Here is a 23,490-nt window from a genome sequence, read left to right on the forward strand (position 1 = left end):
AACTTTGGTAAAATTGAAGATGGAAAGAAAGCGACATGCTAGGTTACCAAATGTTTGTTTCAAACTTATTCCCATCTAAACAACAGTACAGGGTTTACACAAAACAAGTCCACATATAAATTCTAGATGATTTTCATCACCTGAAGGCCATATTTGCAAAGTATCTGTGTGTTATCCAAAACTGCCTTCATCAGTGTAGTCCAGACATAGGAAAAAAGTCAACATTATGTCAATAATCACCAGTGCACTGTGCTCTGATATCGGTGACAAGATTCACCTGATGCCACCTCCCTTCAGTTACTAATTCCTTGTCTAAGTGTTGACAGGACAGAGACGTATTTCAGATCACTTTTTTATAGCAAGAAGACTCCCAGCGGACCTAAGTCACAACTGGAAATTTTTGTGTTTAATTTGGTGCAGGTGAAATTTCTGAAAATAATACTTCTACTAGCATTTTCTGTATATTGTTACATGTGACAGAAAAAAGAAAAACCCTGCTCTAAAAGAAATTTAAATTTCACTTACCAATGGAAGTACAATACAATTAAGCTGTATTTTCATTTATTGTTTGTATAGTATGTTCTTCCAAGAAAGAGAAGCAACCAGCCTAGGCTACGCTGTCTGCAGGAGAGGGAGCAAGTCTTTCCCTGGAGAGCTGCTGAGCTATGGGAAGGAAACTCTTACTGTCAAGGGCACGGCAAGGAGGAGAGGGGAGAGGTAACAAGCAGAGCTGGAAGCCTGCTGTTCCAACAGGGATTGCCAAGAGGAGCAAAGACAAGCAGGTCTCAGGTGATGGAAAGAAGAACTTCTCAGGGATGAGGGGGGGCTGGGCAGTTTATGGCAACCCAACCGGTCAACGGATTAACTGAGACTGAGACTGAAAAGGAAGGATCTTCCCACAAGGACAGTGTGATGAAAGAAAGAGATGTTTGCTTCTATTCCCGCTCCCACCCCGCGTCTCATGTCGTCACTTTGTGTTTCTCTCAGTTTAAAAAGGCAATTATTATTGTATAGATTTCAATCAAATCTATCTCGAGTTTCAAGCGTCTTTTTGATCAACTTTGAGGAACTTACTATAAACTGCAGGCATATACAAGAGAGTTGGCTGACTTGGTAAGATAAATGAGCATATACTGTCTGTTGTCATCTCTTGACATTTACTGTGTGTCTTCTCTTTTTTTCTCTAAGGCTTTGGCCATAAAATCATCCTGAATGTGAGAATCTCAACTATTTTCAGAATTTTAAGTTACTTGCTGTAATGGTACAGCAGAAAATGTGAAAACTGAACCCAAGGATTAGAAGGCATGTACGTATTCATTCTTTTAACTGAATCACACAGTTTTTCAGAATGTGGGCCTGAAAACATTGCTCAAGAACACCACAGTGAATTTTATGATCATCACTTGGTTTATTTGTTTATTTTTTCCCCAGATGTCTGCCAAGATTACTTATGTTTAAAAGACAAATACGCTTAGAAAAAAAGGCATAGAGTATTATGGATTAAAGTTTTCCTTAAAAGCACAATTATTAAGATTTTCAGGAAGGCATTTGAAATTAATGCAAATCCCTTAATATAAGCATTTTTTTAGGAATTTGTATGTTCAAAACATCATACATCACTAAAGTAATGAATTCTTATAACACATTTCCAGAAGAGTTATATCTTTGTACACTGGAATGGAAATCTCATAAACTAGTAACTGGCAATAAAAGCTAAAAATGTTAACAGCAATTATTCAAAGCTGATTAATTGCAGTATCTTGAAATACTTATAGTGGGCAGTAAAACCTTCCCAGAGTGTAAGCCAGTGACCACTTCAGAAATAGCTGTAGCAGTTTGAAATAGCACTAATCTAGGATGTTTATTACAGTGCCCACAGCTGAGCCATGGTGATGGCCAGGCCAGTGCTGCCCATCTGTGCCAGTGCAGAGCCAGCCGGATTATTTGAAATCTCTGCTCTAAGGGGCCAGTTCAGCTGACTGCACTGGGAGGTCTTTCATGTTGAGTTTGCAGCGAGTCCAGTCCCAGAATAAATATTGCCAATCACTCACAGGAAAGAAAACCTAAACAATTCCTCTAAATGCCACACCTAAGTAGTGGAAAGATCACTGATGGGACCCCTTCAGACACTGATGATAATATGAATGTGTTTTAAAAGCAAAATGAAAAAAACCCCACATAGATATATTGAGTGGAGGCTTTTCGACATCTACGTCTTTCCTCCACTTTCAGTTGATAGGTCATTTAAAACGTTTCCTTTGGAGGACGTCAAGAATAGTCCTCCTCTTAAACCTGTGTTGAGTAAAATATCATCCTTCCATAGGAAAACAATTATGAAAGACACGAAAGAGAAGCACAAGAGAAAGCTCTTACTGTCATTTCGCTTCTTTCTATGGCACACATCTCCAGATACTTGCCGCAGATCCCTAAGTATCTTTCACATAATTTAACAAAGAGGGCAACAGGTGTTTGGACAGAGGCTTCAACAGGCTCTATGGCTCCACTGCTTAGTTTTAAATCTTAAATCTGCACTGTCCTGAGGTTTTCTTTTACGCTGCATAATTAAATTCTAGCAGGAGCCAGAAAATGTCTGGTCTTTATGTGCAAGAGCTACCAATACTTTAGGGCTGAGAATTTTGTGAACTCCACATACACGCCATAAAAGCTGCAACTGAAAGCAAAAGGTTTCTTTACAAAGTGTTTTTTAGGCGTGCATTAGGAATGAAGCAGGTTGAAACCAACTAGTGTGGTTTACTCAGCAAGGTGTAGAAACTTGATGCCAACAACTGAGACAAATGGATGCCCAATAATACGATATGTTTTTCATAAGTGCAGAAAGGATGGTAAAGGCTGGTTGAAAAAAAAAATTAAAAAGGAAAATGTAACTGCAGTGGGATCAGGCACCATAAGACAAGTAGGGTTGAAGCATCGTCCTGACTACACTTGATTTTTTTTTTTTAAATCATCAAAAGAAAGCTTACAGCAATTAAGTACAAGGGCTAACAGAAATTGAGCAATAAAATCTAAAAGTTTACCTTTTATCTTTTCATACATGGACAACCTTATTTGTATTTTGCTTAATAGTTCTAACAAATTTACTTAAGAGCATAGCTAAAAAATATGCTTGCTTACTATATGGTATATTTGAAAAAGAAACAGAAGAATGATTTTTGCAAGGAGTGCGAGTTACTTGGGTGTGATTTTTTTCTGTCATAAATAAATGCTTTATGCATTCTGCCTATACTGTTTCCATGCCCTACAGATCAAATGCAAAATTACAGTTGAAGTTTTTTACACAGGCAGCCGTGTAACACAGTTTCCAGACCCCCAAAGCAACTTGAAAGCAGTAAAAGCAAATTTGATGCACCCATTTTCTTTCTTTAAAAGAAACAGGACATTTATCGCTCTTCCTGTTTACACAAAGTACAAATAAGGTTGCTCTACAAAAACTTGGTAATTCCCTTTCAAAATATTTAGAAAGCAAAATTGTAAGCTACAAAGTTACTTGGAGTGTCATATATACTGCTGGTGTCAAAGACCTGTTGCGTTGCATTGCATGCATGAGTGGGAGTAGTAAAATGGAGCAACTTATTATAAATACTTCTGACAGTGCTCTAGGGTAAAGCTGTTATGGTCCTATTATGTTTTGGAACTGCTGGAATATAATTTGAATACATAAAATCAACCCACACCTATCAATCAGCAGCCTAGATCAAACACCTCATGAGTACTTGTATCTTCGTTGAAATACATTTACAGTTGCTGGAAGACAGGCATTCAAGTTAAAAAAGCGATACAAGCAACAACGCTACATGGATGAACCCTGATCTATGAAAGTAAATGAGCTCCAAAGGTCTGCCACGTAAGCTCTGCACTTTACAAAGGGATGATACTTGGCTGTAGCACATTACAGTTCTGCTACGTATGCCACAAATCCATCAGTGCTCGGCAATATGAACAGGATTTTTATATCACAAGACAGGCAAAGAATTATATTGCAGAGGAAACATTAATGAATACCTACCATACGTACAAATCATTTTACTAGCTTCTCTGAAGAGAAGAATTCCATTTGGAGATGATACATCAAAATTTAAACGTTGCGATCTAAAAAAATAACAGCAAAAATATTCAGATGGTCATCGAAGCAGAAAACTGCAATGGATTCATTCCTAAAACAAAAAAAACATTTGCTGATTACAAAGCACAATTATTTGACGAACTAATTCTAGCTTTCAGTCCAATGATATGCACTCTAGTTATCTCCATATGTTGCCAAAGAAACAAACCTGTGACAAAAGACAAAACAATTTAACCAGAAGACATGACCAGACAACACACACACAGCTTTCAGTGACGGGTGAACATCTTCCGCCCATACTCAGTTCAGAAGAATGCTACAAAGGTTCCATAATCCAAGCAGTTAGGCTAACTTTTACCCTCCTCCTGCACCTGTATAGCTTTTAAAAATAAACTAATGCCCACTGGTTATTCTGCTACATACAATCTGTGGCAATCACAAGCCAGTTCTCCGAGCGTAAATCGTAACACGCGCTTTTTATGAACATTCGGACCCGAAGAAGATCGCACCATGTTCTCCTCCCTGATGCACATGTATTACCAAAGCCAACAAGAACCACTTTGCTCCCGATCTGGAAACCCAACAGTACTTGCCAAAGCCCCTGTTGCATCTTTCCAATCTGTCTTTGTGATAAAGAAGCCTAAATCCTAGTTTAAGCCTAAGTGAAAACCATTAAGTACTTAAAAGTTAATTTTGAATACAGGTCTTAAGCTTCTAACTAACCTCAGCAAAACTTACCCTTAGCGTTTATTTGGACTGAAAGGGAAAGGAGTCATCACCGAGTGATGTAAACCCAAGTATCCCCTGGCTGACCTATGTGGTAGTGACCCACTTTTGATCAAACGTGGAGTCCTTGTATCACCCCTATCACAGCGACAGCAGTAGGTATCTTTCTTTGCTGCAAGTCCAATTTTTTGTGGTCTGAGTCCCCATTTGCAGTGTCCTTTGCTGCAAACTCTGGAGTAAAACTGGGTGTTTATAAATGAATAAAATGTGTCTTGTGTAAAACATTTGTGTACTCCATATGCACAAAATGATAATGGCTGGCAGAGACAAAAAACCCCAAACCAGCAGATCATCTCAATATCAGAATGGCATAATGCACAATCTGAGACTCTGTAACATATTTTAACCATGTCAAAGTATATTGTATAATGCATTCTAACCTGTAAAAGCTAATGCAGTACACAACTCGTGAAAAAACACCATCCCAGATGATGTTTTCTAAAGGGAACAAGGCAGGTTTTCTGAATAGCAATAGGTAGAAGAATAACATGAATATGGAAAGTAGCTTGAAGAGCTGTCTTTTGCATAAGATTTATTATTCCAGTTCCTCTTTGCTTTTGTTTACTGTTATTAGAGTTCTGTGTTTATGCTTTAACAATCTTCTCTTTCAGTTTCAGCATACTGCTTGTGCATTACGTCATGAATAAAAACAGGTTAAACTTTTCCAGCAACTTATTATACTACTACCAGGATAAAAGACATAATTTGCCGACACAAACCAAAGAGGGAGTCACAGCAAGCAAGTCACCACAAACAAGAAACAGGGAGCTCTGCCTTAAGGCTCATGTAGCCATTCAGGGATTAAATGCACATCATACACACTAGCGTTTGACTGGGAGCCAGGTCTGAACTTTAAGGCACCATTTTCCTGTCACTAGGTTAAACAAAAGATTTTTTTCAAATTTCAACTTTTTTCCTTGTAAGTTTGATTTGCAAGGCAAAATGAGAAATGATGAGAACACATACTTCTTTGCTGCAAACTCTAATTACTTGATCATGAAGATACTCAGCACAGAGACTTTCACTATCAATTTTTCATTTAAAAATCTTTTTTTTTTCCTTTGGGCTATACACTAAATATTTCCAAGTGTAATGATAATTTCCCCAAATAAATTGTTCTGTTACTTGTGGTAAACCAGGAATTTCATTCTAACTACTGCAATGTCAAGCATTGAAATCACCTCCCAGAATCATTCTGAGGCTTCTTTGGCTAGCCCACAGAGAAGATTTTAGATGGGAGAAGTTACCTACATGTTGCTTATAAATATTGCTGGATTAGATACCATTCTTTCCTATTTTGGCTGGAAGAGTTGAGTCACAAAAGAAACTGTAAAGGGAGTTGTGGTTTTACAGGCACATATGTATGCTGCTTGGCTTAAGGCAAAAATTCAGCCTGCAGCAAATCTTGACAGCAGACAATTTTCCGATATTTAATTACAGAGTCAGTATTTATCCCTGGTTAAAGCATACGCTTCCCCTTACATTGAATAGAAAATCACAGTAGTTTCTCATATATATTCCTGTAATTAACCCTTACCAGCTGATTTTGTAACACCTACCATTTTGGTAAAACAATACAATGACACTGAAAGCTGAGTTCTGCTTGCGAATTTTGCTCCATAACACAAAAGTAGTCTTAAAGTCAGACATCATGAGGACAAACAAAATACAGGAAGATGGAACAGAGAATGCATACCATTGCAGTATTCACGACTTACCTAATTTTCACGTGCTTCTTACCTGTTTTGCATGAATTCTGCCATCAGCTTCAAGATAGGGGTTGTACACGCAGGTTCACGGTACCACAGTTCAATAGCTCTTTGCAGAACAGAAATGTATGCAGGGTATCTTCACCAAACGGAGTTAAGGAGTATACTGATAACATGAACATCTTGCAAAACAACTTCCTCTAAAGCTGTCCTACACCAGTAGGTGGGTGGGACAGACAGAGACCTTGGCAGCTCATTCTGACAGAGGCACTGCCAGAACTGGAAATTTGAGCAAGTCTCTGCTTGGAAGACTAAATCCTTTGGAAATATTAATGGTTAAGTAGGAAATAGTTAATGTACTAGAGCTGTAATGAAGGAAAAGGAAAGCAGTTTGTACATGTGAAGCTAACCTATAAGTACATATATAAAATCAGCTTGGATTTTTAATGAATGGCCTAAGTCACAAAAACCCCCACATATTTACATATTAGCAAATCCTGGGCCCCAAATTTCAGTGGCACCTCATATATATTGCATTTGCTATATAAATGGTTGGGAACAATTTGACTGTATGAAGTTGTTTCCAGAGCATTCAAGAAGAGAATTCAGCCAAACTGTGTGCGGAAGACCAGCAAAGTTAGATTTCTAGAGAACTCTTTCAGGAAAGCTGTTTGCTCATCAGCCCCCAAGAGATATCTGTTCCTTTAAAGCAGGATTTCAAAGAATGCAATACAGAAAAAAATAAGTTTAGTAGGCACTGCAATGTAACTTAGAAAAAAAAAAAAATCTTATGAGTTACCGACTGTATCAAAATATTTCATGCAAAGATTTGATAGAAAGCTGACCCCCAGTTTTCTCAAAATACTGAAAAAAGAGTTTATTTGGATAAGAATGGAGACTGGTAAATGGAAATAAGGTAGCACAGCTTGACTGGCAAAGAATAAAACAGGTTTTTTTATACTGAACCAAGAGATTTTAACTATACAATTTGCTATTAAAACATGATCTAGCTAATCTAGTCAATGGGTTTGTTTACTAATAAAGTTATTTTTCATTTTTAACTTTGTTTCATGTCATATAATTCTGTTTTATTTAACCACATGAGAAATAGTGACTATTCTTAGGAAAATGCTATTGCCTATTCAGACAATAAAGGGAACTATTGTGAATTTTACAAAGCAGAACACACGCCAGGCACTCAACATGGGATTGTGAAATAAAAGTCTGAAATACATAAAGGTCTACATGCTTCTAGGACATGTAGACACAGTCATGTCTCAGTTCGATATAGCTCTTCTGGTGGAGGCTAAAGCCATCAGACATGGCACTGCTGATGAATGACAGCGCGGTGCAGACAGATGGAAGGCATTCTGGCTACTGCTGTCTGTCTCAGGCATCTAAAGACTTGTGCATTTTTGCTGCCAGCTGCTTGAGGCACTGCAGGCATAAACTATATATAGCGGAAGAGGCTGACATGAAATATACTTTTAGACCTTGCTTCTCGCTCCTTTCTGGGGTTCTTTACATGTTTGAATAAAACAAACTAGAGTTAAACGTAGCATGGAGAGTTATCCAGTAATAAACCGGGATTTAAATTCAAATCCCACTTACCTAGAATATCCTCAAAGGCCATAGATGATCCATGCCATCTCATACCTTGAAAAATTCACTAATGCCAGTTCCATTTTTTCTGAGGTGGACTTCCAATCCAGCTCACTCTCAATAGAGGATGGTCAATATTCTCAGGATGCAGCAGATGTCACGTAAGGTGCAGAACTAAGCTGTGCTATTAATTCTCCTAAGTCATGCTTCTTCCTTAGCCTTCCTAGTAGCCCCATGTACACAAAAGGGAGATGGTGCAATGCTGCAAAGCCCCACTGTGGAATTTCATGGGAAAGCAATCAATTGCCTTTTCAGATTTCATGGTGAACAGAGCATCCTGACAGCTAAACCCTACCATCAAAATGTAAGCCAGCAGCATCAAAGGCTGCTAATGCATCCAATATGATTAGCTATCTTAATTCAAAAACTTGAGTCCATATTCATTGACAAGGAAAGACTGGAAACTACAGTCAAATTTTATAAAAGCTAGGGTGAACAGAAAGGCTTCAGCAATTTATTATTTCTTTCATAAATCCAATAAAGTGGAATAAATTGGTTTTAAACAGAATATTATTTTTAAGTGTTTTTAACCACAAGCTTCAAGGAATCTGGCTAAGTTATGAACTTAACCTGACCAGTCAGTTCAAGCTCAAAGGAATTCAGACTGCAAAAAATGATACTGAGGTTTGAATCAATGCAGCTGGCAATAACAGCTATTACAAACTGATTACTGATCAGGTAGTCCTGTTTTGTGAGCAAATGCTTTCTCCTCTTCTCTTGTGATTAGGAAACTTCAATCTCTACAGCTGTTTGTTTGGCTCTTTGTACCTAATCCTGAAGCCTTAAAACATATAAACTTAAAAATCTAGTTCTTCATAATAGAATAATTTTGAACAAGCCATCTTATTGCTGCACGTGGCTTTATTTTGTTAAGAAATACCATACGAATTTGGATAAATATGTAACAATGGTAGTTTGGTGAAAACATTGTTTTGCTTGTCCTAGTGATCCACATCTGAAGCAGCATATGATCAGACATCCGAGTATCTAGGTCAACTGGAACTTTTAAATGACCACTAGATAAAACATCTCAATGGCAGATCACCTCTCCATAAACTTAGTGTCTATGTATCTATACCCATAGATACTTTTATATAGGCAATTTCATGCACTCACACATATACATCGTGTGCTATCTAGCTGACTGCAACTCTGAGTCAACCTAATAACTTAACTCTTGCAACACATTTTCTTATTGCAACCTTCTTCTTTTACAGACAACAGAAATCATTAAATACTGAGAATCAACTGGGAGGAACACAGGAAAAATTGCCTATGGGTTACCACCTAACTGTAAGAAACACTAAATGAAAGTAACAAAAAAGTGGATATTATCCTGAACTCACAATTGAACCTCCATGGACGTATCTAACTGCGAGACCAAGGACCTCAGACTACAGTCTGATATTAATATGGAAGAAAACAGATTAAACATTCAACATTTTATCCAGGCAGTCTTGAAGTAAATAGCAGAATGCAGTATGTAAGAACAATCTTCACCGTTAAAAAAAAACAGGTTTTGATTCTACTCAAATTGGTATACAGGTTTTTTCAGGCCACACCTGCATGTTCAGGACTGACCTACAAATTACAGAGACCACATATTATGAATACAAAAGGCAAATAAACTTTCCAAAGCTGTGGTACTGGAATCATCATTGACAGCTTGACATATCAATATTTCAGGAAGAATAAATGACTTTCATATCCAGGGTTTGGGGTTTTTTGTTTTTGCTTTGTTTGTTTGTTTGTGTGATGTTTTTCATCATCTTTCATTACCAGATACTTTGAGAAGATGCTATACTTAACACCTGAAGCTGCCTAAAATATTTGGAAATATTTTAATGAAGTCTTTTGAGAGATCACCTAATACAACTTTAAAACAAATTTTACTATTATTATAAGTATTTTCTCTTCATCCCTTGCCAGAGGAAAACTATAAATCTTGTCTCAGCTGAATGAACACCATTTATCATATTCATTTTCTTGTCAATACAATTATGAAAAGCCTTTGGCCTTTTTCCAAGGAGCCTGATTTGCTAGAGAAACTCAATTAGTATAAGCAAGCCTGCTACAAAACAGCCCTATTTGGCAATCTAGTGCAGCTTCAGCGTACCTGACGATTCACCTCTAAACCATGATCCTAATAACTCAATCATAATGGTAAAATACAAGATGCAACGGTGTCCCCCGTGCCTCCCCCCCCCCCCCCCTCCCCGGACCAAAAGGACTTAAAAGAAATTATTTCTGCTCATTTTTGCCATCTACTGGACAAAACTTAAATCCTAAACACTGCAATCAGAAAAAAGAAAAGAATCTCTCAGGTGAGAGATTACAGAGTGTAATTTGTTTTGTTATGGAGAGAGCTTAGACCCAAAATATTTCCTGCGATCACTTGAAAAGTTTAACAATACGTTCTTCTGACAACGATTTACGAGTGACTATTTCTGACAGTCTTCAGTACAGAATAAACGTCATCTCACAGTATATTAAAAGCTTAGCCTTTTGTCCCCTGCCTCTTTGTATTGTTTATTTATTGAACAAATGCAAGTAAATTAGATTTATTTTGGCTAACATTCTGTATTTAGCATTTTCAATACTGAAATACCAGGGCTTCAAAGATAACAGAATAAAATGTTTGAAAACCAGCGTTTGTTTGCTATTAAAACCATTTTCTGATGATATATTTGAAACTACGAAAGAAATATGCTAATCAAAGGATATTTAAACTTTATATGATAAAGTTGGCATCTGACTCTTCCTCTTCCTCCCATTTACCTTTCTGTCTTTATATACAGTAAATAAGAGTTGTGATAATAGCAGCTTATTCTGCTATAATGCTTTGGATCAATACCTGGATGAAGCTGGCCAAATGAGGTGAAATCCACTGAACAGAAGCATGCACTTATCCTTTACAGCCAAAGGTGATGAGGAAAAAAATTTTGAACCTGTGCAAGGGAAAAGAAACTGAGAAGGCTTGAGCTTTGAATTCCACACAAAGCTACATTTCAATCTATTTTTATTGTTAATACAGAATAATGAAATCCAAAAGTTGGAGGCTGTTTTTATTTATTTGAAATAAACTTAATTCATAAACTGGAAGGAATAAATTAATTAAAAAAAATAATCGGGAAAGGGTCCTGAGGATTACACATCCTGGATCCTTATATAAAAAAAACACCTCTATGGATGAATCCATTTCTTTCAAATGCAGAGGAGGCAAGTCTCTGTTATCCCTCCTCCTACAACTGGAGATCTGCAGTTCTGTATAGGAGAAGAGCATGATATTCATGCTGTACTAGGAAAGACAAAGTAAAAAGAATTTGAAACGGAAGTAGCACTGATCTGCTTTTACACATCTTCCCAATTTTATTATTAAGTTTTAGGGTAACCAAGCGCAAACAGTACTAACGAAGTTAAATGTACCCAATGGTGCCCACTAGAAAATGAGATGCTAATTCACAGTCTGGCTTCAGTAGTTTTTTGTTTGTTGTTGTTTGGTTTTTTTTTTCCTCCAGTCCTCTAAAACTGAAATTAAGGGATGCTTTCCACTGATTTTAAGAGAAATAAAGATTACACTGCTTTATGTTTTGGACTTCCTTTCTGCAAGCTGAGCATGCACATAGACAGAATCACTGCAGGCTTGTGAAGGTCTTAAATAGGGCTTATTTGAATGGTCATCAGGATCCTACTACCTACCACACAAGGACATCTATCAGATCATACCAGGCTCTGCTGTACAGCCTTTCAGTCCTCCAAGGCTAATTTCCTAGCTGCAATTCTGTATTGATGCATTCCTCTTTCTTAACCAGGAAGATTATTAGTGAACAGTAGGGTTTCATTATTTACTTAAACCAGAAATATTTTTAAAAGCTTGATTTCTAGTAAAGTATGTAATTGTACTTGAATGTTATTTTTTCTGTCCATAAAATAAACAAATACATAATTAACTTCCATAGCTTTGTGAGCTCTAAATTATAAACCAAACATTTTCGTAGTTACTTCACTATGTATTTCAGCAGTTTGTTACTAATATGACTGTGTGCCTGAAGAGAGCGTTACAGCTACTGTATTTATAAAAATACAAAACATTTCTGTATAGTATTAAGAAAATACCCATGAGTATTATTGTATTTGTTGGCATAAAAATGCATATGATATTTAAAGCAAACAGAGTTCCATTATCGTTACTTATTGAAGAAAACTACAATCTAAAGATTTTGATTTTGTTTTCAGATGTCCATTTTCTTCTGGATCAAGAAGACTGCAGGTGTTGAGATATTAATAGAGTTGACATAAATAGAAAGTAACTGACTAAATTAAAGACATGATTCATACCAGAGAGAGAAATCTCCCCAGACAGCACTTGTATAGTATTTTTTAAGCACTTCTGATGTTAAACCAAATGTAGGTACATTGTGTTTGGAGTTAAAAGACACAGCTTTTTTTAATGAAAACATTAGGGATTTATGAAGGGAAGAAAAGCACTTGGATATGTTTTCTAGATTAGTAGTGTGACACAACAAAAAAGTGACCTCTCTGTGGTCCTTCCCAGTTAACTGCATGGTTGCCATTGTGCTGTAATTTTAGCTGATTACACATTAGTTCATTTAGCTTTGTTTCCTCTTCCCCACTGTGCCATACTATTAAACTAATGCAAGGGGCCTGGTATCCCTCTGTGCACAGAGCTGGTATTGTCATAGTGTAATAAGGATACATCCAGTCAAACAGCATGGTGTAGCTGGTCTTTGTGTTTAGTGCAAAGGCAATCCCTCGAAGATCCCTTGCCAGCCCGATCAACATACGCTGTCAGTGGGAAAGAGACACAGTAATTGATTTTCACGTTAGCACAGAGCAGATGGAGTAATAATCAGCCAATAATGACCACATATCTGATTTTGATTCATTAGTTTAAATGTCTTGCTCAAATCTTTTTTTATAAAAAACACAAAGATCCTTTCAACAAACAAGATTTCCACAAGTTTTATAGTGATAACACTAGCAAAATGCTTAGGAAATGCTTTTGATTATTCGATACGCTATCCTAATGAATAATGCAAATTAAAATGTAATATATGAATACTGTGTATTAAAGTTTAAAAGTGCTTCCTGTATTAATATATTTAAAGTAATAATAACAATAAAATGTTAATTTAAGCTTGTAATATTTTGAATGAGGTGTAAGACTAACTGATACTCATAACAAGCTACAATTAAGGTTGCACTGAGATTCTCATTGTACTGTTATTTTAACATTTTTTTTTAAGTAATTTTCCAAGTTACGTTTCTTCAAAAAGTGACTTTTTTGTTTACAGAAGACCATGCAAATCTCTGTCTGTATTAACATTAGTTCTGAGATGCATTTTTTTTTGCCCTTTAATGACTGAAATGTGGCTTCAGAATCCTTCCAGCTCAAATGCAGACAACATTTTATGCATAGATAATTAGCCCCTACTAAAGGGATGTTTTCAGGATAATTAATAGACATCAATAAGAAACACTACTGAATGAAAAATATCTTAACAATATAAACAAACTTTTCAATTTACTTAGACATAAATATTCTTTTTTGATGATTAAGTAGTTTGAATAAATTTTATCCATGTGTTGCAGGTGGGGTTTCTAATTATTTTTTTTTTTCCTCATAATAAAAGACCACAGTACTGCAGAGTCTGGTAAAAAAAATAATCATAGAAGTATGGCAAAAAAAAAGAGTTTTCAATAATGTACGACTTGGTGTTAACACTGTAATATTTATAGTGTTGAGAAATACAAAAGATAAGATTCACATATTAATTTTAATTGATCACATAAAGAGCAAATTATGGCTGATGCCTTGTTAAACTGCTAAATGTAATCTTACACAAGGGCTAATTTCTACTTTTCATATACAGAGCCATTAGTCCAAGTGACTTGGATGGCACGCACACAGATTTATCCAAGGATAAATTGAGCTCTCTACAAAACACTGGTGAGGTTGCTAGGAGTATTTTAATATTTGCATTTCCTTTCTGTTGTGCATTGAAATGGCCTGAACTTGCAAGATGCTCAGAGGTCTCAACTCTCATTAACTTTAATGGGACTCTGAAATCACTAGAGAGGAAGTGTTCAATACTGAGAAGATGCAATATAAAACTGTTACTTTATCTTTATATTCATCTGTATTTTCATACTTTGTGTGCTGTTTTGTCCACACAGAAAATAACCGTTTAGCAGACATGGTGGCCAAAACGTAAAGAATTAAAAGAACTCGGCGGCAACACTTTATACTTCTTTCTGAAGGCATACAGAGATGCAACAATACATAAAAGGAAGTGGAAACCTTCCAGACTGATTTTGGTTCCTTTGCCTATTCTAGCCACAAAAAAAAAGGAGACAAGCAAGACTGCACAAAGGAAAGGCTGGAGCTGGGAAGAAGGGGAGCTACAGCCCCTGGCAAGACATGAACTTGCCTTTGTTTGAGGATGCGCTCGGAGAGAAAGAGCGCACCATCTTACTGTGGTCTCCAGAAGACGGATTAGAAAAAGACAACCAGCCAAACCCATACTACTCTAACATGCTTATTCTGTCTTCCTAAAGACAATCGGTTGTAAGAAAACACTCTTTTGCAAATATATTTAAGATACAGTTTGGTTATGAGACTTTAAAAACTATTAATAAAAGTAGATGTGCAACTTTCTTTAAACTATAGTTTCAGATTTCTGGGAACCTACACAAACACCAGGCAATTTCAGACACCATTTGACCTTGAATTCTAAAGAAAGGAGAATAACTACTACATAAACTACATTTCTCATTTTTCTATTCTTTAAATCCAGGTATTGTTATTAAAAAGCCCATACCATTAACCACACTATTGTTAATAAATGACCTCAACCTACAGGGCACCATAAAATTCTTGTCCTGTAAAATCCCAGCAAACTCAGTGTTTTAGACATTATCCATTGGAACTCAACTTTATAAAATAACACTGCCTACAGCTGGCAACGTCCGAACAGCCTATATAATAGCCTACAGAATCCTGAGATAAATCCTGATCCATTTAAGTCACTGGTAAAAACACCTTTAAACTCCAACAGGACCAAAAATCACCCTAGATTCCATGCTTGCTTAAGTCACATTTAGTAAGCAAGACACCCCCCCCGCCCCCAAATCCCAAGGCAGTCTAGTTTTAGTCCATTATGAGTTTTCAAATAGCACTTATGTGCATAAAATTTATTAATGACAAACAACATTATACACTTATACATCTACTTTTTGTCTGTCATCCTGGGAGATTCGAAGTGCCCTGCAAACTTAACAGAGTGATTTGAAGAATACGTGAAGCTACTGCTTCATTCACTGCTGCACACCAGCCATTTCTGGGGCAGAGACAGTTAGTAACACCACCAGCAACTGCAAAACGAGTAAAATGAGAAGTGAAGAGCAGTAAATACAAGAAATGTAGCAAGAGGATCTTGTCAGTAGTATGTGGGTCTATACACTGCATTTCACGCTAATGAAACAATTTTGTTCAAATTTCGGTTTTGAAATATTCTTCCCTGAGTATCAGTGCTAGGCTGACTTAAGATTAATTAAAACCAAGCCATTTTAAAAATAAATTCAAGTATTTTGTTTCAAAGTCCTGAAGACTTTTCAATGGATTTTTCAAAGGAAAGGAGCTGAAGATTTAAATATTCACAGAAAAAACGCTATGACTTGCCAACACGTGCCAAGTGTCTGACTAACGCAATTTAAAACAGACGAGACTGCTCACGCCACCCACCCCCAAAACGGGGCTTGTAATGGAAAGTCTGACAGACCCTTAACTATAGTGGCACTACTGGGTGCAGCTATAATATTACCCTCATAATTCTACTATATAATAACAACAAAGGAAAAAAAAGGTGAAGGGTCATTGCGCTTTGTCTTTAGAATTAAGATGGCTGTCTTCATCCTTACAGCATACTCTTAATTCTGGAGACACGTCTTAATAACCTCTAAATAGTTCCAACAAAAGAGCCGTGTCAGAGGAATGAGCAGGCCCCAAGGTGTTTCAACTGGAGTGTTTTCATCTGCCTTTATTGCTCTATCCCTCTCCAGAATTAAGGCAATAACCTGTGATAAATTATTCAGGAACTGCTACAGGGATCAAAGCAAAATCATTCTGTTAAAGTGCTGTTTGCAACATTTGGCACTTAGTGTGAAAACTTTTAATGTGTGCAAGCTGAAAATCAAGGATTTTAAATAATTTAACAGCATGGAGTTTCTACAAACCAGCTAAAGATAGCATGTTGCTATTTAACTGCTTTTTCCTCAGATCCTTTTTTTCATGCATTTCTAGCAGATCTGATGATGTCACAACTATAAACAAAGTACTACTGAGATTCTGGCTACCCAGTCAATATGTTACTTAGCCGGATTGTCACGAGAAACCTTGAAATTCTTAGGAGAAAATTAGCCCCCGTTTTAATACTGGACATTTTTCCTATTAATATAAAAATGTGAAGAAGGAAGTAGCCAAAAAAAAAAAAAAAAAAGGAAGAGAAAAGGAAAGCAAAGCACATAATTACTTAAGCCACCTTCAATTAAATTTGATCTCCCTAGTAAAGAAACCTAAACATATGTTTTGTATGCAGATTTAATGATTACAAATGTATTTTAAAAAGAGCGAGCTCCCTTGTTGTGACTGGTTTTCAGTGGTGTATTTCAGAAATATTAAAAAACTAAAAAAAACCCCAGCCAGTTAGAAAGTCCTAGTAAAAACCACAAATTAAATGAATTTGGCAGTCCTGGACCATTTTCACAGTGATATTTTAACAGTGTCATCTCCCTGTGGATTGGAATACTAAGCATTTTATTGAAGAACTGAACTGTTTTTGTTTTTAGTACTTGCAAAATGAAGTACCTGAAAGCGCTTTTGCATGTATTATTTATTCATCATGATAGAAAAATAGCTTTAACCTAATAAATTATGTTCAAGAGAATTTAGAGCAAAAGTTTTGTTTATGATAAAGCAACAGATTTAGTTCTTTATCAGTAGCTTAAAGCACCAAGTTTTCTTTATACAAATTAGACAGATGGTGCTTACAGTAGAATTTACTAAAGGTCTGTCACAACAAATGCAGCCAAGCTGCATATTTAATCACTGCAGAACCTTGTCTACCTGCAGCTGCCAACTGCTAATCCAATTTCCCTGATAAATGTGGCAAGAGACACGATCAGCAATAAAGAGCATCTAACTCCATTTTCCTGCAGGGCGTCTTTTGATGAACATTTAGGACGGAAGCACGGAGTGCACTGTGTGGCCCTGGCTTGTGGCAGCTGCATGCATTTTGAAGACACAGTTCTCAGGTTACTCACTTAATTCTGCCACTATCATTATGTTGCTATTGATCTCAGTAGCTCTTGTCTACACAGCATTACTCTAGATGAAGCTGAATCAGGCAGTTATCATGCATCAAACTTGCTCAAAAGCCTGGAGATTTCCCCTTAATTACTTGTGATTTTATTTGCAAATACCGTTAAAGTGTAATCAAGCAGTCACTTTCCAGGGTCGTTAAGAACTTGCTAGTTTAGGAATATATCACTGGCACTCCATTAAAATTTCTCTGCTAAGATGGTTTCAAGCAAACCAGACAGGACAACAGCAAAATTATTTTAATAAACTGAATCCTCACATGAGATAAATACAGTTTCCTATAGAAAAGGTAATGCCAGCAAATGGCCTCTTTGTTCTAATTTTTAGGATTTATAACTTGAAAATACGAGAGGTGAATCCAAGACAGATAACCTGCGTCTGAGCTGCGTCTATTTAATAAATGAAAAGTTATTAAAATTAAATACATAAAGCAACAACAAATGAGGAAACCAGAATTAAGTAATTGCTGAAATAAGTTTAAGTACTATTTTTTAAAAAATATTAGCTTAATTCAAGCGATTGTTGTGAACCGTGCATCTTCTGGTAATGTCAGAGATGTACTGCAGACAAATTATTTACTAAGTATTTCTAGCATATCTGTTTATTTTCTTATGAAAGGAAGTGGATAAATATGATGATACAGTATTTAAGTTTCCACCATATTTTAAAATAGCAAATTAAAATTACTGTTAGGGTTTCTTCAAAATTACCCTGCGTAGCTGAAGCAAGACTCCAGTGTGCATTGTTAACTATTTATTCAGTGACAGTAGAAGGGGATCTCTTTAATGCAACAGTGCTCTAATATATTATCATTCCTGATGATGCAGCTTGTATCTAGCAAGTCTTTTTCTTCCCGAAAACATACTGTTGTTTTGACACAAACAGCTTGCTACACTTAAGGATTTTACTAATAAAACATAATGTTGTGTTAGATATTATGACTGTTGCCACAGCTGAACTGACTTGTCAAATCAATCCTAATATGGCTCCCACAGGCACATAAAAACCTTATTTAGCTATCAGTTATCCTAATCACTTTGTTCAGTTTAAGGGTGCAATACTTCAAGACCAGTTCCTATTTATACATATATGCCCAGCCATTTAATAAAGTCTTGATTTATATAATAAATTCTTGTCTGAAAAAATACTTTCAAGCAGCAGTGTTTTATCAAGTGTGTTACAACATGTCTCTTCATACCCCCAAATAAATATGTTAATATACACAAACAGGATACTTGCATGGCAAAGAGGAATATTACATATGAAACAGATAAGCTATCACTGAAGACAAATTTGTCCCTTTGATTGTAAATGGGGCTCAAATGGGGTCACTTGATCTGCAAAGTACTGAAAAATGCAAAGGCCTTTACAAAATCTTTTACAAAGTTTATTTAGGATAGTAATTTGTAGCCTTTGTATCTCTACTGTCTACATTCCTAATTCTATAAATGCATACAGGTATAAATATACATGGAAGTATACAGATATATACATGCCAAGAGAGACTGACAGAAGAGATGACAAGCTTGTTGTTAAATGCTTGCCCCACTATTAGTTTTTTCCATCAATAATTTCTTTCCCTATAATTGAAATACACCTACCTTTGCTTCTTCTTGTTCAAAACTACTGTTGAATATCTGAGTCACGCTTTCAAACGAAACTGTGAGGGGGAGCATGAAATTCTCGAACTCATCCTCGTCTTCACCTACAGGAAAAGAAACCAAAACAAAACAGCAAAACCATCACATCATATTCACACTGCTGTTCAGAAGGGTCAGTCTCCTAGGCTTTTACAGAAAAATCTCACTGACATCATGGGAACTTTCATATGACCTACAGGAACAAAAACCTGAGGTTTGACATATTTTTTACTGAGCTATAAACAAAGAAGACAAATTGTTGATCGCAAACAACTTGTATCCGAGACTGGCATGTCACTGCATTTCACATCTTTCTCCTTTTCATATTTCTGTTTTCTCTGTTAATCTGACAGCATTTGTTCAGTACTCTAGAAGAATATTCACATAAGAAAGTCAAAACTCAACAGTTAGAAAATGTTACATTTACAACTGCAACAATAAATTAGACCCTTTCACATGTGTACTTTGTAGTATGATGTTTAAATCGCAGCCTTTTATGATCATATGCTATTTTTTCTACCTCCTACCTACTTAGTACACAGAATGAAGCTGCTGTGGAAATAAATCCGGACTGTTTTGGGGTTATTTGTGTGACAGTATTGCCTCATGTGTTTCAGAAGGTGTGAATTTAAGAGTAAATGAAACAAGATGTTGTGGGTAGGGAAAAAAAGAGATCGTCTTGGTTAGACAGTTGAAAGAGATAACCTGGAAGTCTGGATTGTTTTTGTTTTGTCATGACACTGAACAAGTAACTATAAACAACAACTTTTTAGAAATGGCAATTTGCACGAGGATTGGTACTCCTGCTACTTATCTTTAGGCCCTTAATGAGGGTAGCTTGCCTCTCGCATGCAGATTCCCCTCGAGAGTAATTCAGAGTAGGAATTTAATTTATGTTCTTTAAAGAGCTCTTTGCTATAGGGCTTCTCTCCCTTCTCTCTTCATTGGCAAAGTCTGGCAAACTAAGCTGCAACTGAAGTTAGGAGGAGTCTTTTGTGTGTCAAACTGGTTGTGCAAAGTTAGTGTAAGCTTTACAGTTCAGTTTCTACACTTCATATACCCGTCTGTAAAATGGGCCTAATTCCAGCCTCTTAACTCCAGGGATACCGCGAAGACCAAATCACTCACGCCCGTACAATAGTAAGAATGACAGAAAAGGCCAAGAAAAAAAGGTTAGGAAGAAAAAAAGTCACAACAGAAAGCAAAGCATGGACAAACACAGAAAAAAAAAAAATCAAAACACTCAGTAGCTTCTCATTAAGCTAGGATGACACATCTTCTGAACTGAAAGAGGCAAATATCCTCTGAGAGAAATAATTGTGATCCTGCAACTAGAATTGCCTCATAACAATGTAAATATTTACAATGGAGAGGAAAGTTGCAGAGACAATCCCAATTATGGCACTTCCTCAGTTCTGAATACTTGGCTTTGTGACCTGAAGTGCTTCCTTTTCATACAGGGCTTTTGTGCCCCCTGGTTTGTTTTTTTTAAAAGCAAAGGAAATACTTTCAATAACTTACTGCTACTGCACTGGTCAGCCAGAGTTACAGAGCCTTCAAATTGCAATCTACGCTCAAGAACTTTCTTAAACTAGCCAAGTAATTGACTAAACCTGTGACGTGCATCCTGCACCTGCAAGAGAACCAAAGGGGTGAGATGGTTTGTTAAGACCTTAGAGTTCAGAGCTACTGCTGGCAGCCACAGGGTCTCGTGGACTTTGGGAAAATCCAATCCTGTCCATCTTTGCCTGTCTCCTCTGCCATCTTCTCTCTGCTCCTTTCAACACGAGTCAGTCTTTTTGTCATTTCTGGACTGTTGTGTCCTCTTCCGATTACTCACAGTAACCCCAGCTTTTTGCTTCTATCTCCTTACTTCACCAACTCCAGCTCCCCAGGCACTTCCAATACAGTATTAGTTTCTGTGCTCTCAACCTCTTTGCTCAACCAGCATCAGCTTCCTCTTACCCTCCTAGGAGTTACGCTATTTCTATATATATTGCATATCCCTGACACTTTTCTTCTTTTAATCGCTTATCAGATTTTCCTCAGAGCCAAAAAAACCCAGAGCCCCATCATTTAGAAAGAGTCCCGTGCTGGTGTTGTCCCATGCTAGCGTGCAGACTAACAAAAGTCATTTGGATACTGCTCTATGCAGGATCAGGGCTCAATTGCCATTTGTAGAGTTCTCAGGAAAAACCTGAATTATCACAAGATAGCAAAAGTAATACTCCATCTCATCTAGAGTGCTACGTATCATTGGAAGACAACCTCCACAAAGATACTATGTACACATCCAAATTCAAGATGAACCCTTCCTGAAGGTAGAATCTCAAGCATACTTCGTTAAAAAGTTGAGAAGACCAAAGAACTACCAGAATGGTTGATGCTGATTGGGACCAACACTTTAATGACAAACCAGCTAGTTCTGGAAATGGGGTAAGGGGAAATCCCATGTGCTAGTGTAGGCAATGAAGAAAGAATATATAATTAGGATCCTATATAGTATTGCCCTATTAATAAAATAATTTGTAAGTTTTAGAAAAGCAACACCAATTACTACCTATACATTTCTTTTGCATTCCTGTACAAGCCACATTCACATCCCATGAACAGCACAGTATTATTAAGGAAAGGAAGAAACTATCCTACTCAAACCTACCATGGTAAATTGTTAATTTTCTATAATTCAGACTACAGATACACATCCTTACTATGTGCTTTGAAAGAAAAGAGATGCCTCACTTGTAAGTTATAGTAGATCTGTGTGTGGCTTACAGCAATAGTGTTTGGAGAGGTCTGGCACTGAGCATGACTGCATATACCTGTAAGTACAGGACACTGACAAATCATGCTGAATAGCTCCTGAAGGTATTTTCTACAGCTTAGATGTACTCCTCTTGGTAGTGCAGAAGAAAAAGTGATTAAAACTTATTAATCCTAGTAAAAATTTTTATTTCAACATTACTTTTACTGGCGGTGTATTAGTTTCGGTTATACTTCACACAAAAGAATATTCAGTTTATTTTAGAAATCTTGGATTAAGAATCCTGGACAAAATTATGCAATTCTAAATGCCAAAAAAATTATTCAAAACACAACCTGGGGCACATAAGGAATTCAAAGTCTAATTATATTCATATGAGGTTAAAGTAATTCAACAGAAACTGAAGTGCATTGTGAAGCAAATACCAAGTAATATATTACTGTTCTTTCCTACTACAATTAAACTTTGCCAGTAACTCCAACAGCAGCACATTGTTTAAAATGGAAATATTCTGAACTTACTGTATTCTAATCTCCAAAAATATTTCTACATCAAACAATTACTTAAAAGAACCCCCACCAATAAAAAATCACCTTGATTTTGTTTCCACGTAAATTGTTTATCATTCATATGAAAGGATTTTATAAAAAGCTCTTCATTTAATTAAAAAAAAAAAAAACAGGAAGGAAACGTGGTTAAATGCTTTTTTTGTCTAAAAATGCCAGTTTTCACAGTTTGAAAATATCTTTTGATTCACAAGGTATGAATACTGCCATTTAGTGCTCCACAAACACATTAATAGGATAGTTTGTGTACACCTTACTTATTAAATTAGGATCCTAAAACGCAACTTACACCTGTTTGTGTCTCTAGATGTGCTTTTCTATCAGTTCAAACCCTAACAAGTTTATTCCAGCAAGAACACAAAGGACAATGGCCACAAGACTGACGTATGCTTTTTCCAGATACTCCTAATCATTTCAGATCGTGTAGAGTTGTTATCCAGAGGAATCACAACGACCTCTATCAGCTTGCAGCCATTCGTAAGTCATGTGCCTGCGTTTTGTCCGACACGTATTTACACAACCTTTACTTTGAGTTGTAATTTTTAACACCTGTGATCTTGTTTTTACCAAATCTCCCCCCCCCCCGCCCCGTAGGAAAAGTTACTGAAATTGCATGTGTAACCCATTTTATATTAGAAAATGCACCTATTGCTTGCGTTACACAACACTGAGCCAGTACTGAAAGCAGTTTAACCGCAAATAAACACAGATCCAGCTCACAGTTGCCGTTCTTTAAGAAAACGCTGATAAATGAGGTTCGGTCTTGCCTCGAAGTTAACTGTTCTCAGCACCGTGCAGCAGCAGACAGACAGCACAGGCACCCGTCATCAGCAAGGGGGGTAACAACTTCTGTTGGCTTATGACTGTCTGTGCCGCTCTCTT

The 23,490-nt window shown here is 36.6% G+C and overlaps 1 protein-coding gene across 1 annotated transcript in view; it reads right to left on the reverse strand.

Annotated features, from left to right (window-relative positions):
• The window catches only part of RANBP17 (RAN binding protein 17), a 164,526-nt gene that overhangs the window by 38,900 nt on the left and 102,136 nt on the right, over positions 1 to 23,490 (reverse strand). Inside the window, exons 19-22 of the mRNA XM_069772834.1 lie at positions 19,240 to 19,343; positions 12,956 to 13,044; positions 6,608 to 6,715; positions 4,025 to 4,107 (exon numbers count right to left, since the gene is read on the reverse strand). Of these exons, the coding sequence (XP_069628935.1) occupies positions 4,025 to 4,107; positions 6,608 to 6,715; positions 12,956 to 13,044; positions 19,240 to 19,343 (384 nt within the window). The remainder of the gene's footprint in view (positions 1 to 4,024; positions 4,108 to 6,607; positions 6,716 to 12,955; positions 13,045 to 19,239; positions 19,344 to 23,490) is intronic.

This window comes from Haliaeetus albicilla, chromosome 27 (genome assembly GCF_947461875.1).
Source record: "Haliaeetus albicilla chromosome 27, bHalAlb1.1, whole genome shotgun sequence".
Lineage (NCBI taxonomy): Eukaryota > Metazoa > Chordata > Aves > Accipitriformes > Accipitridae > Haliaeetus > Haliaeetus albicilla.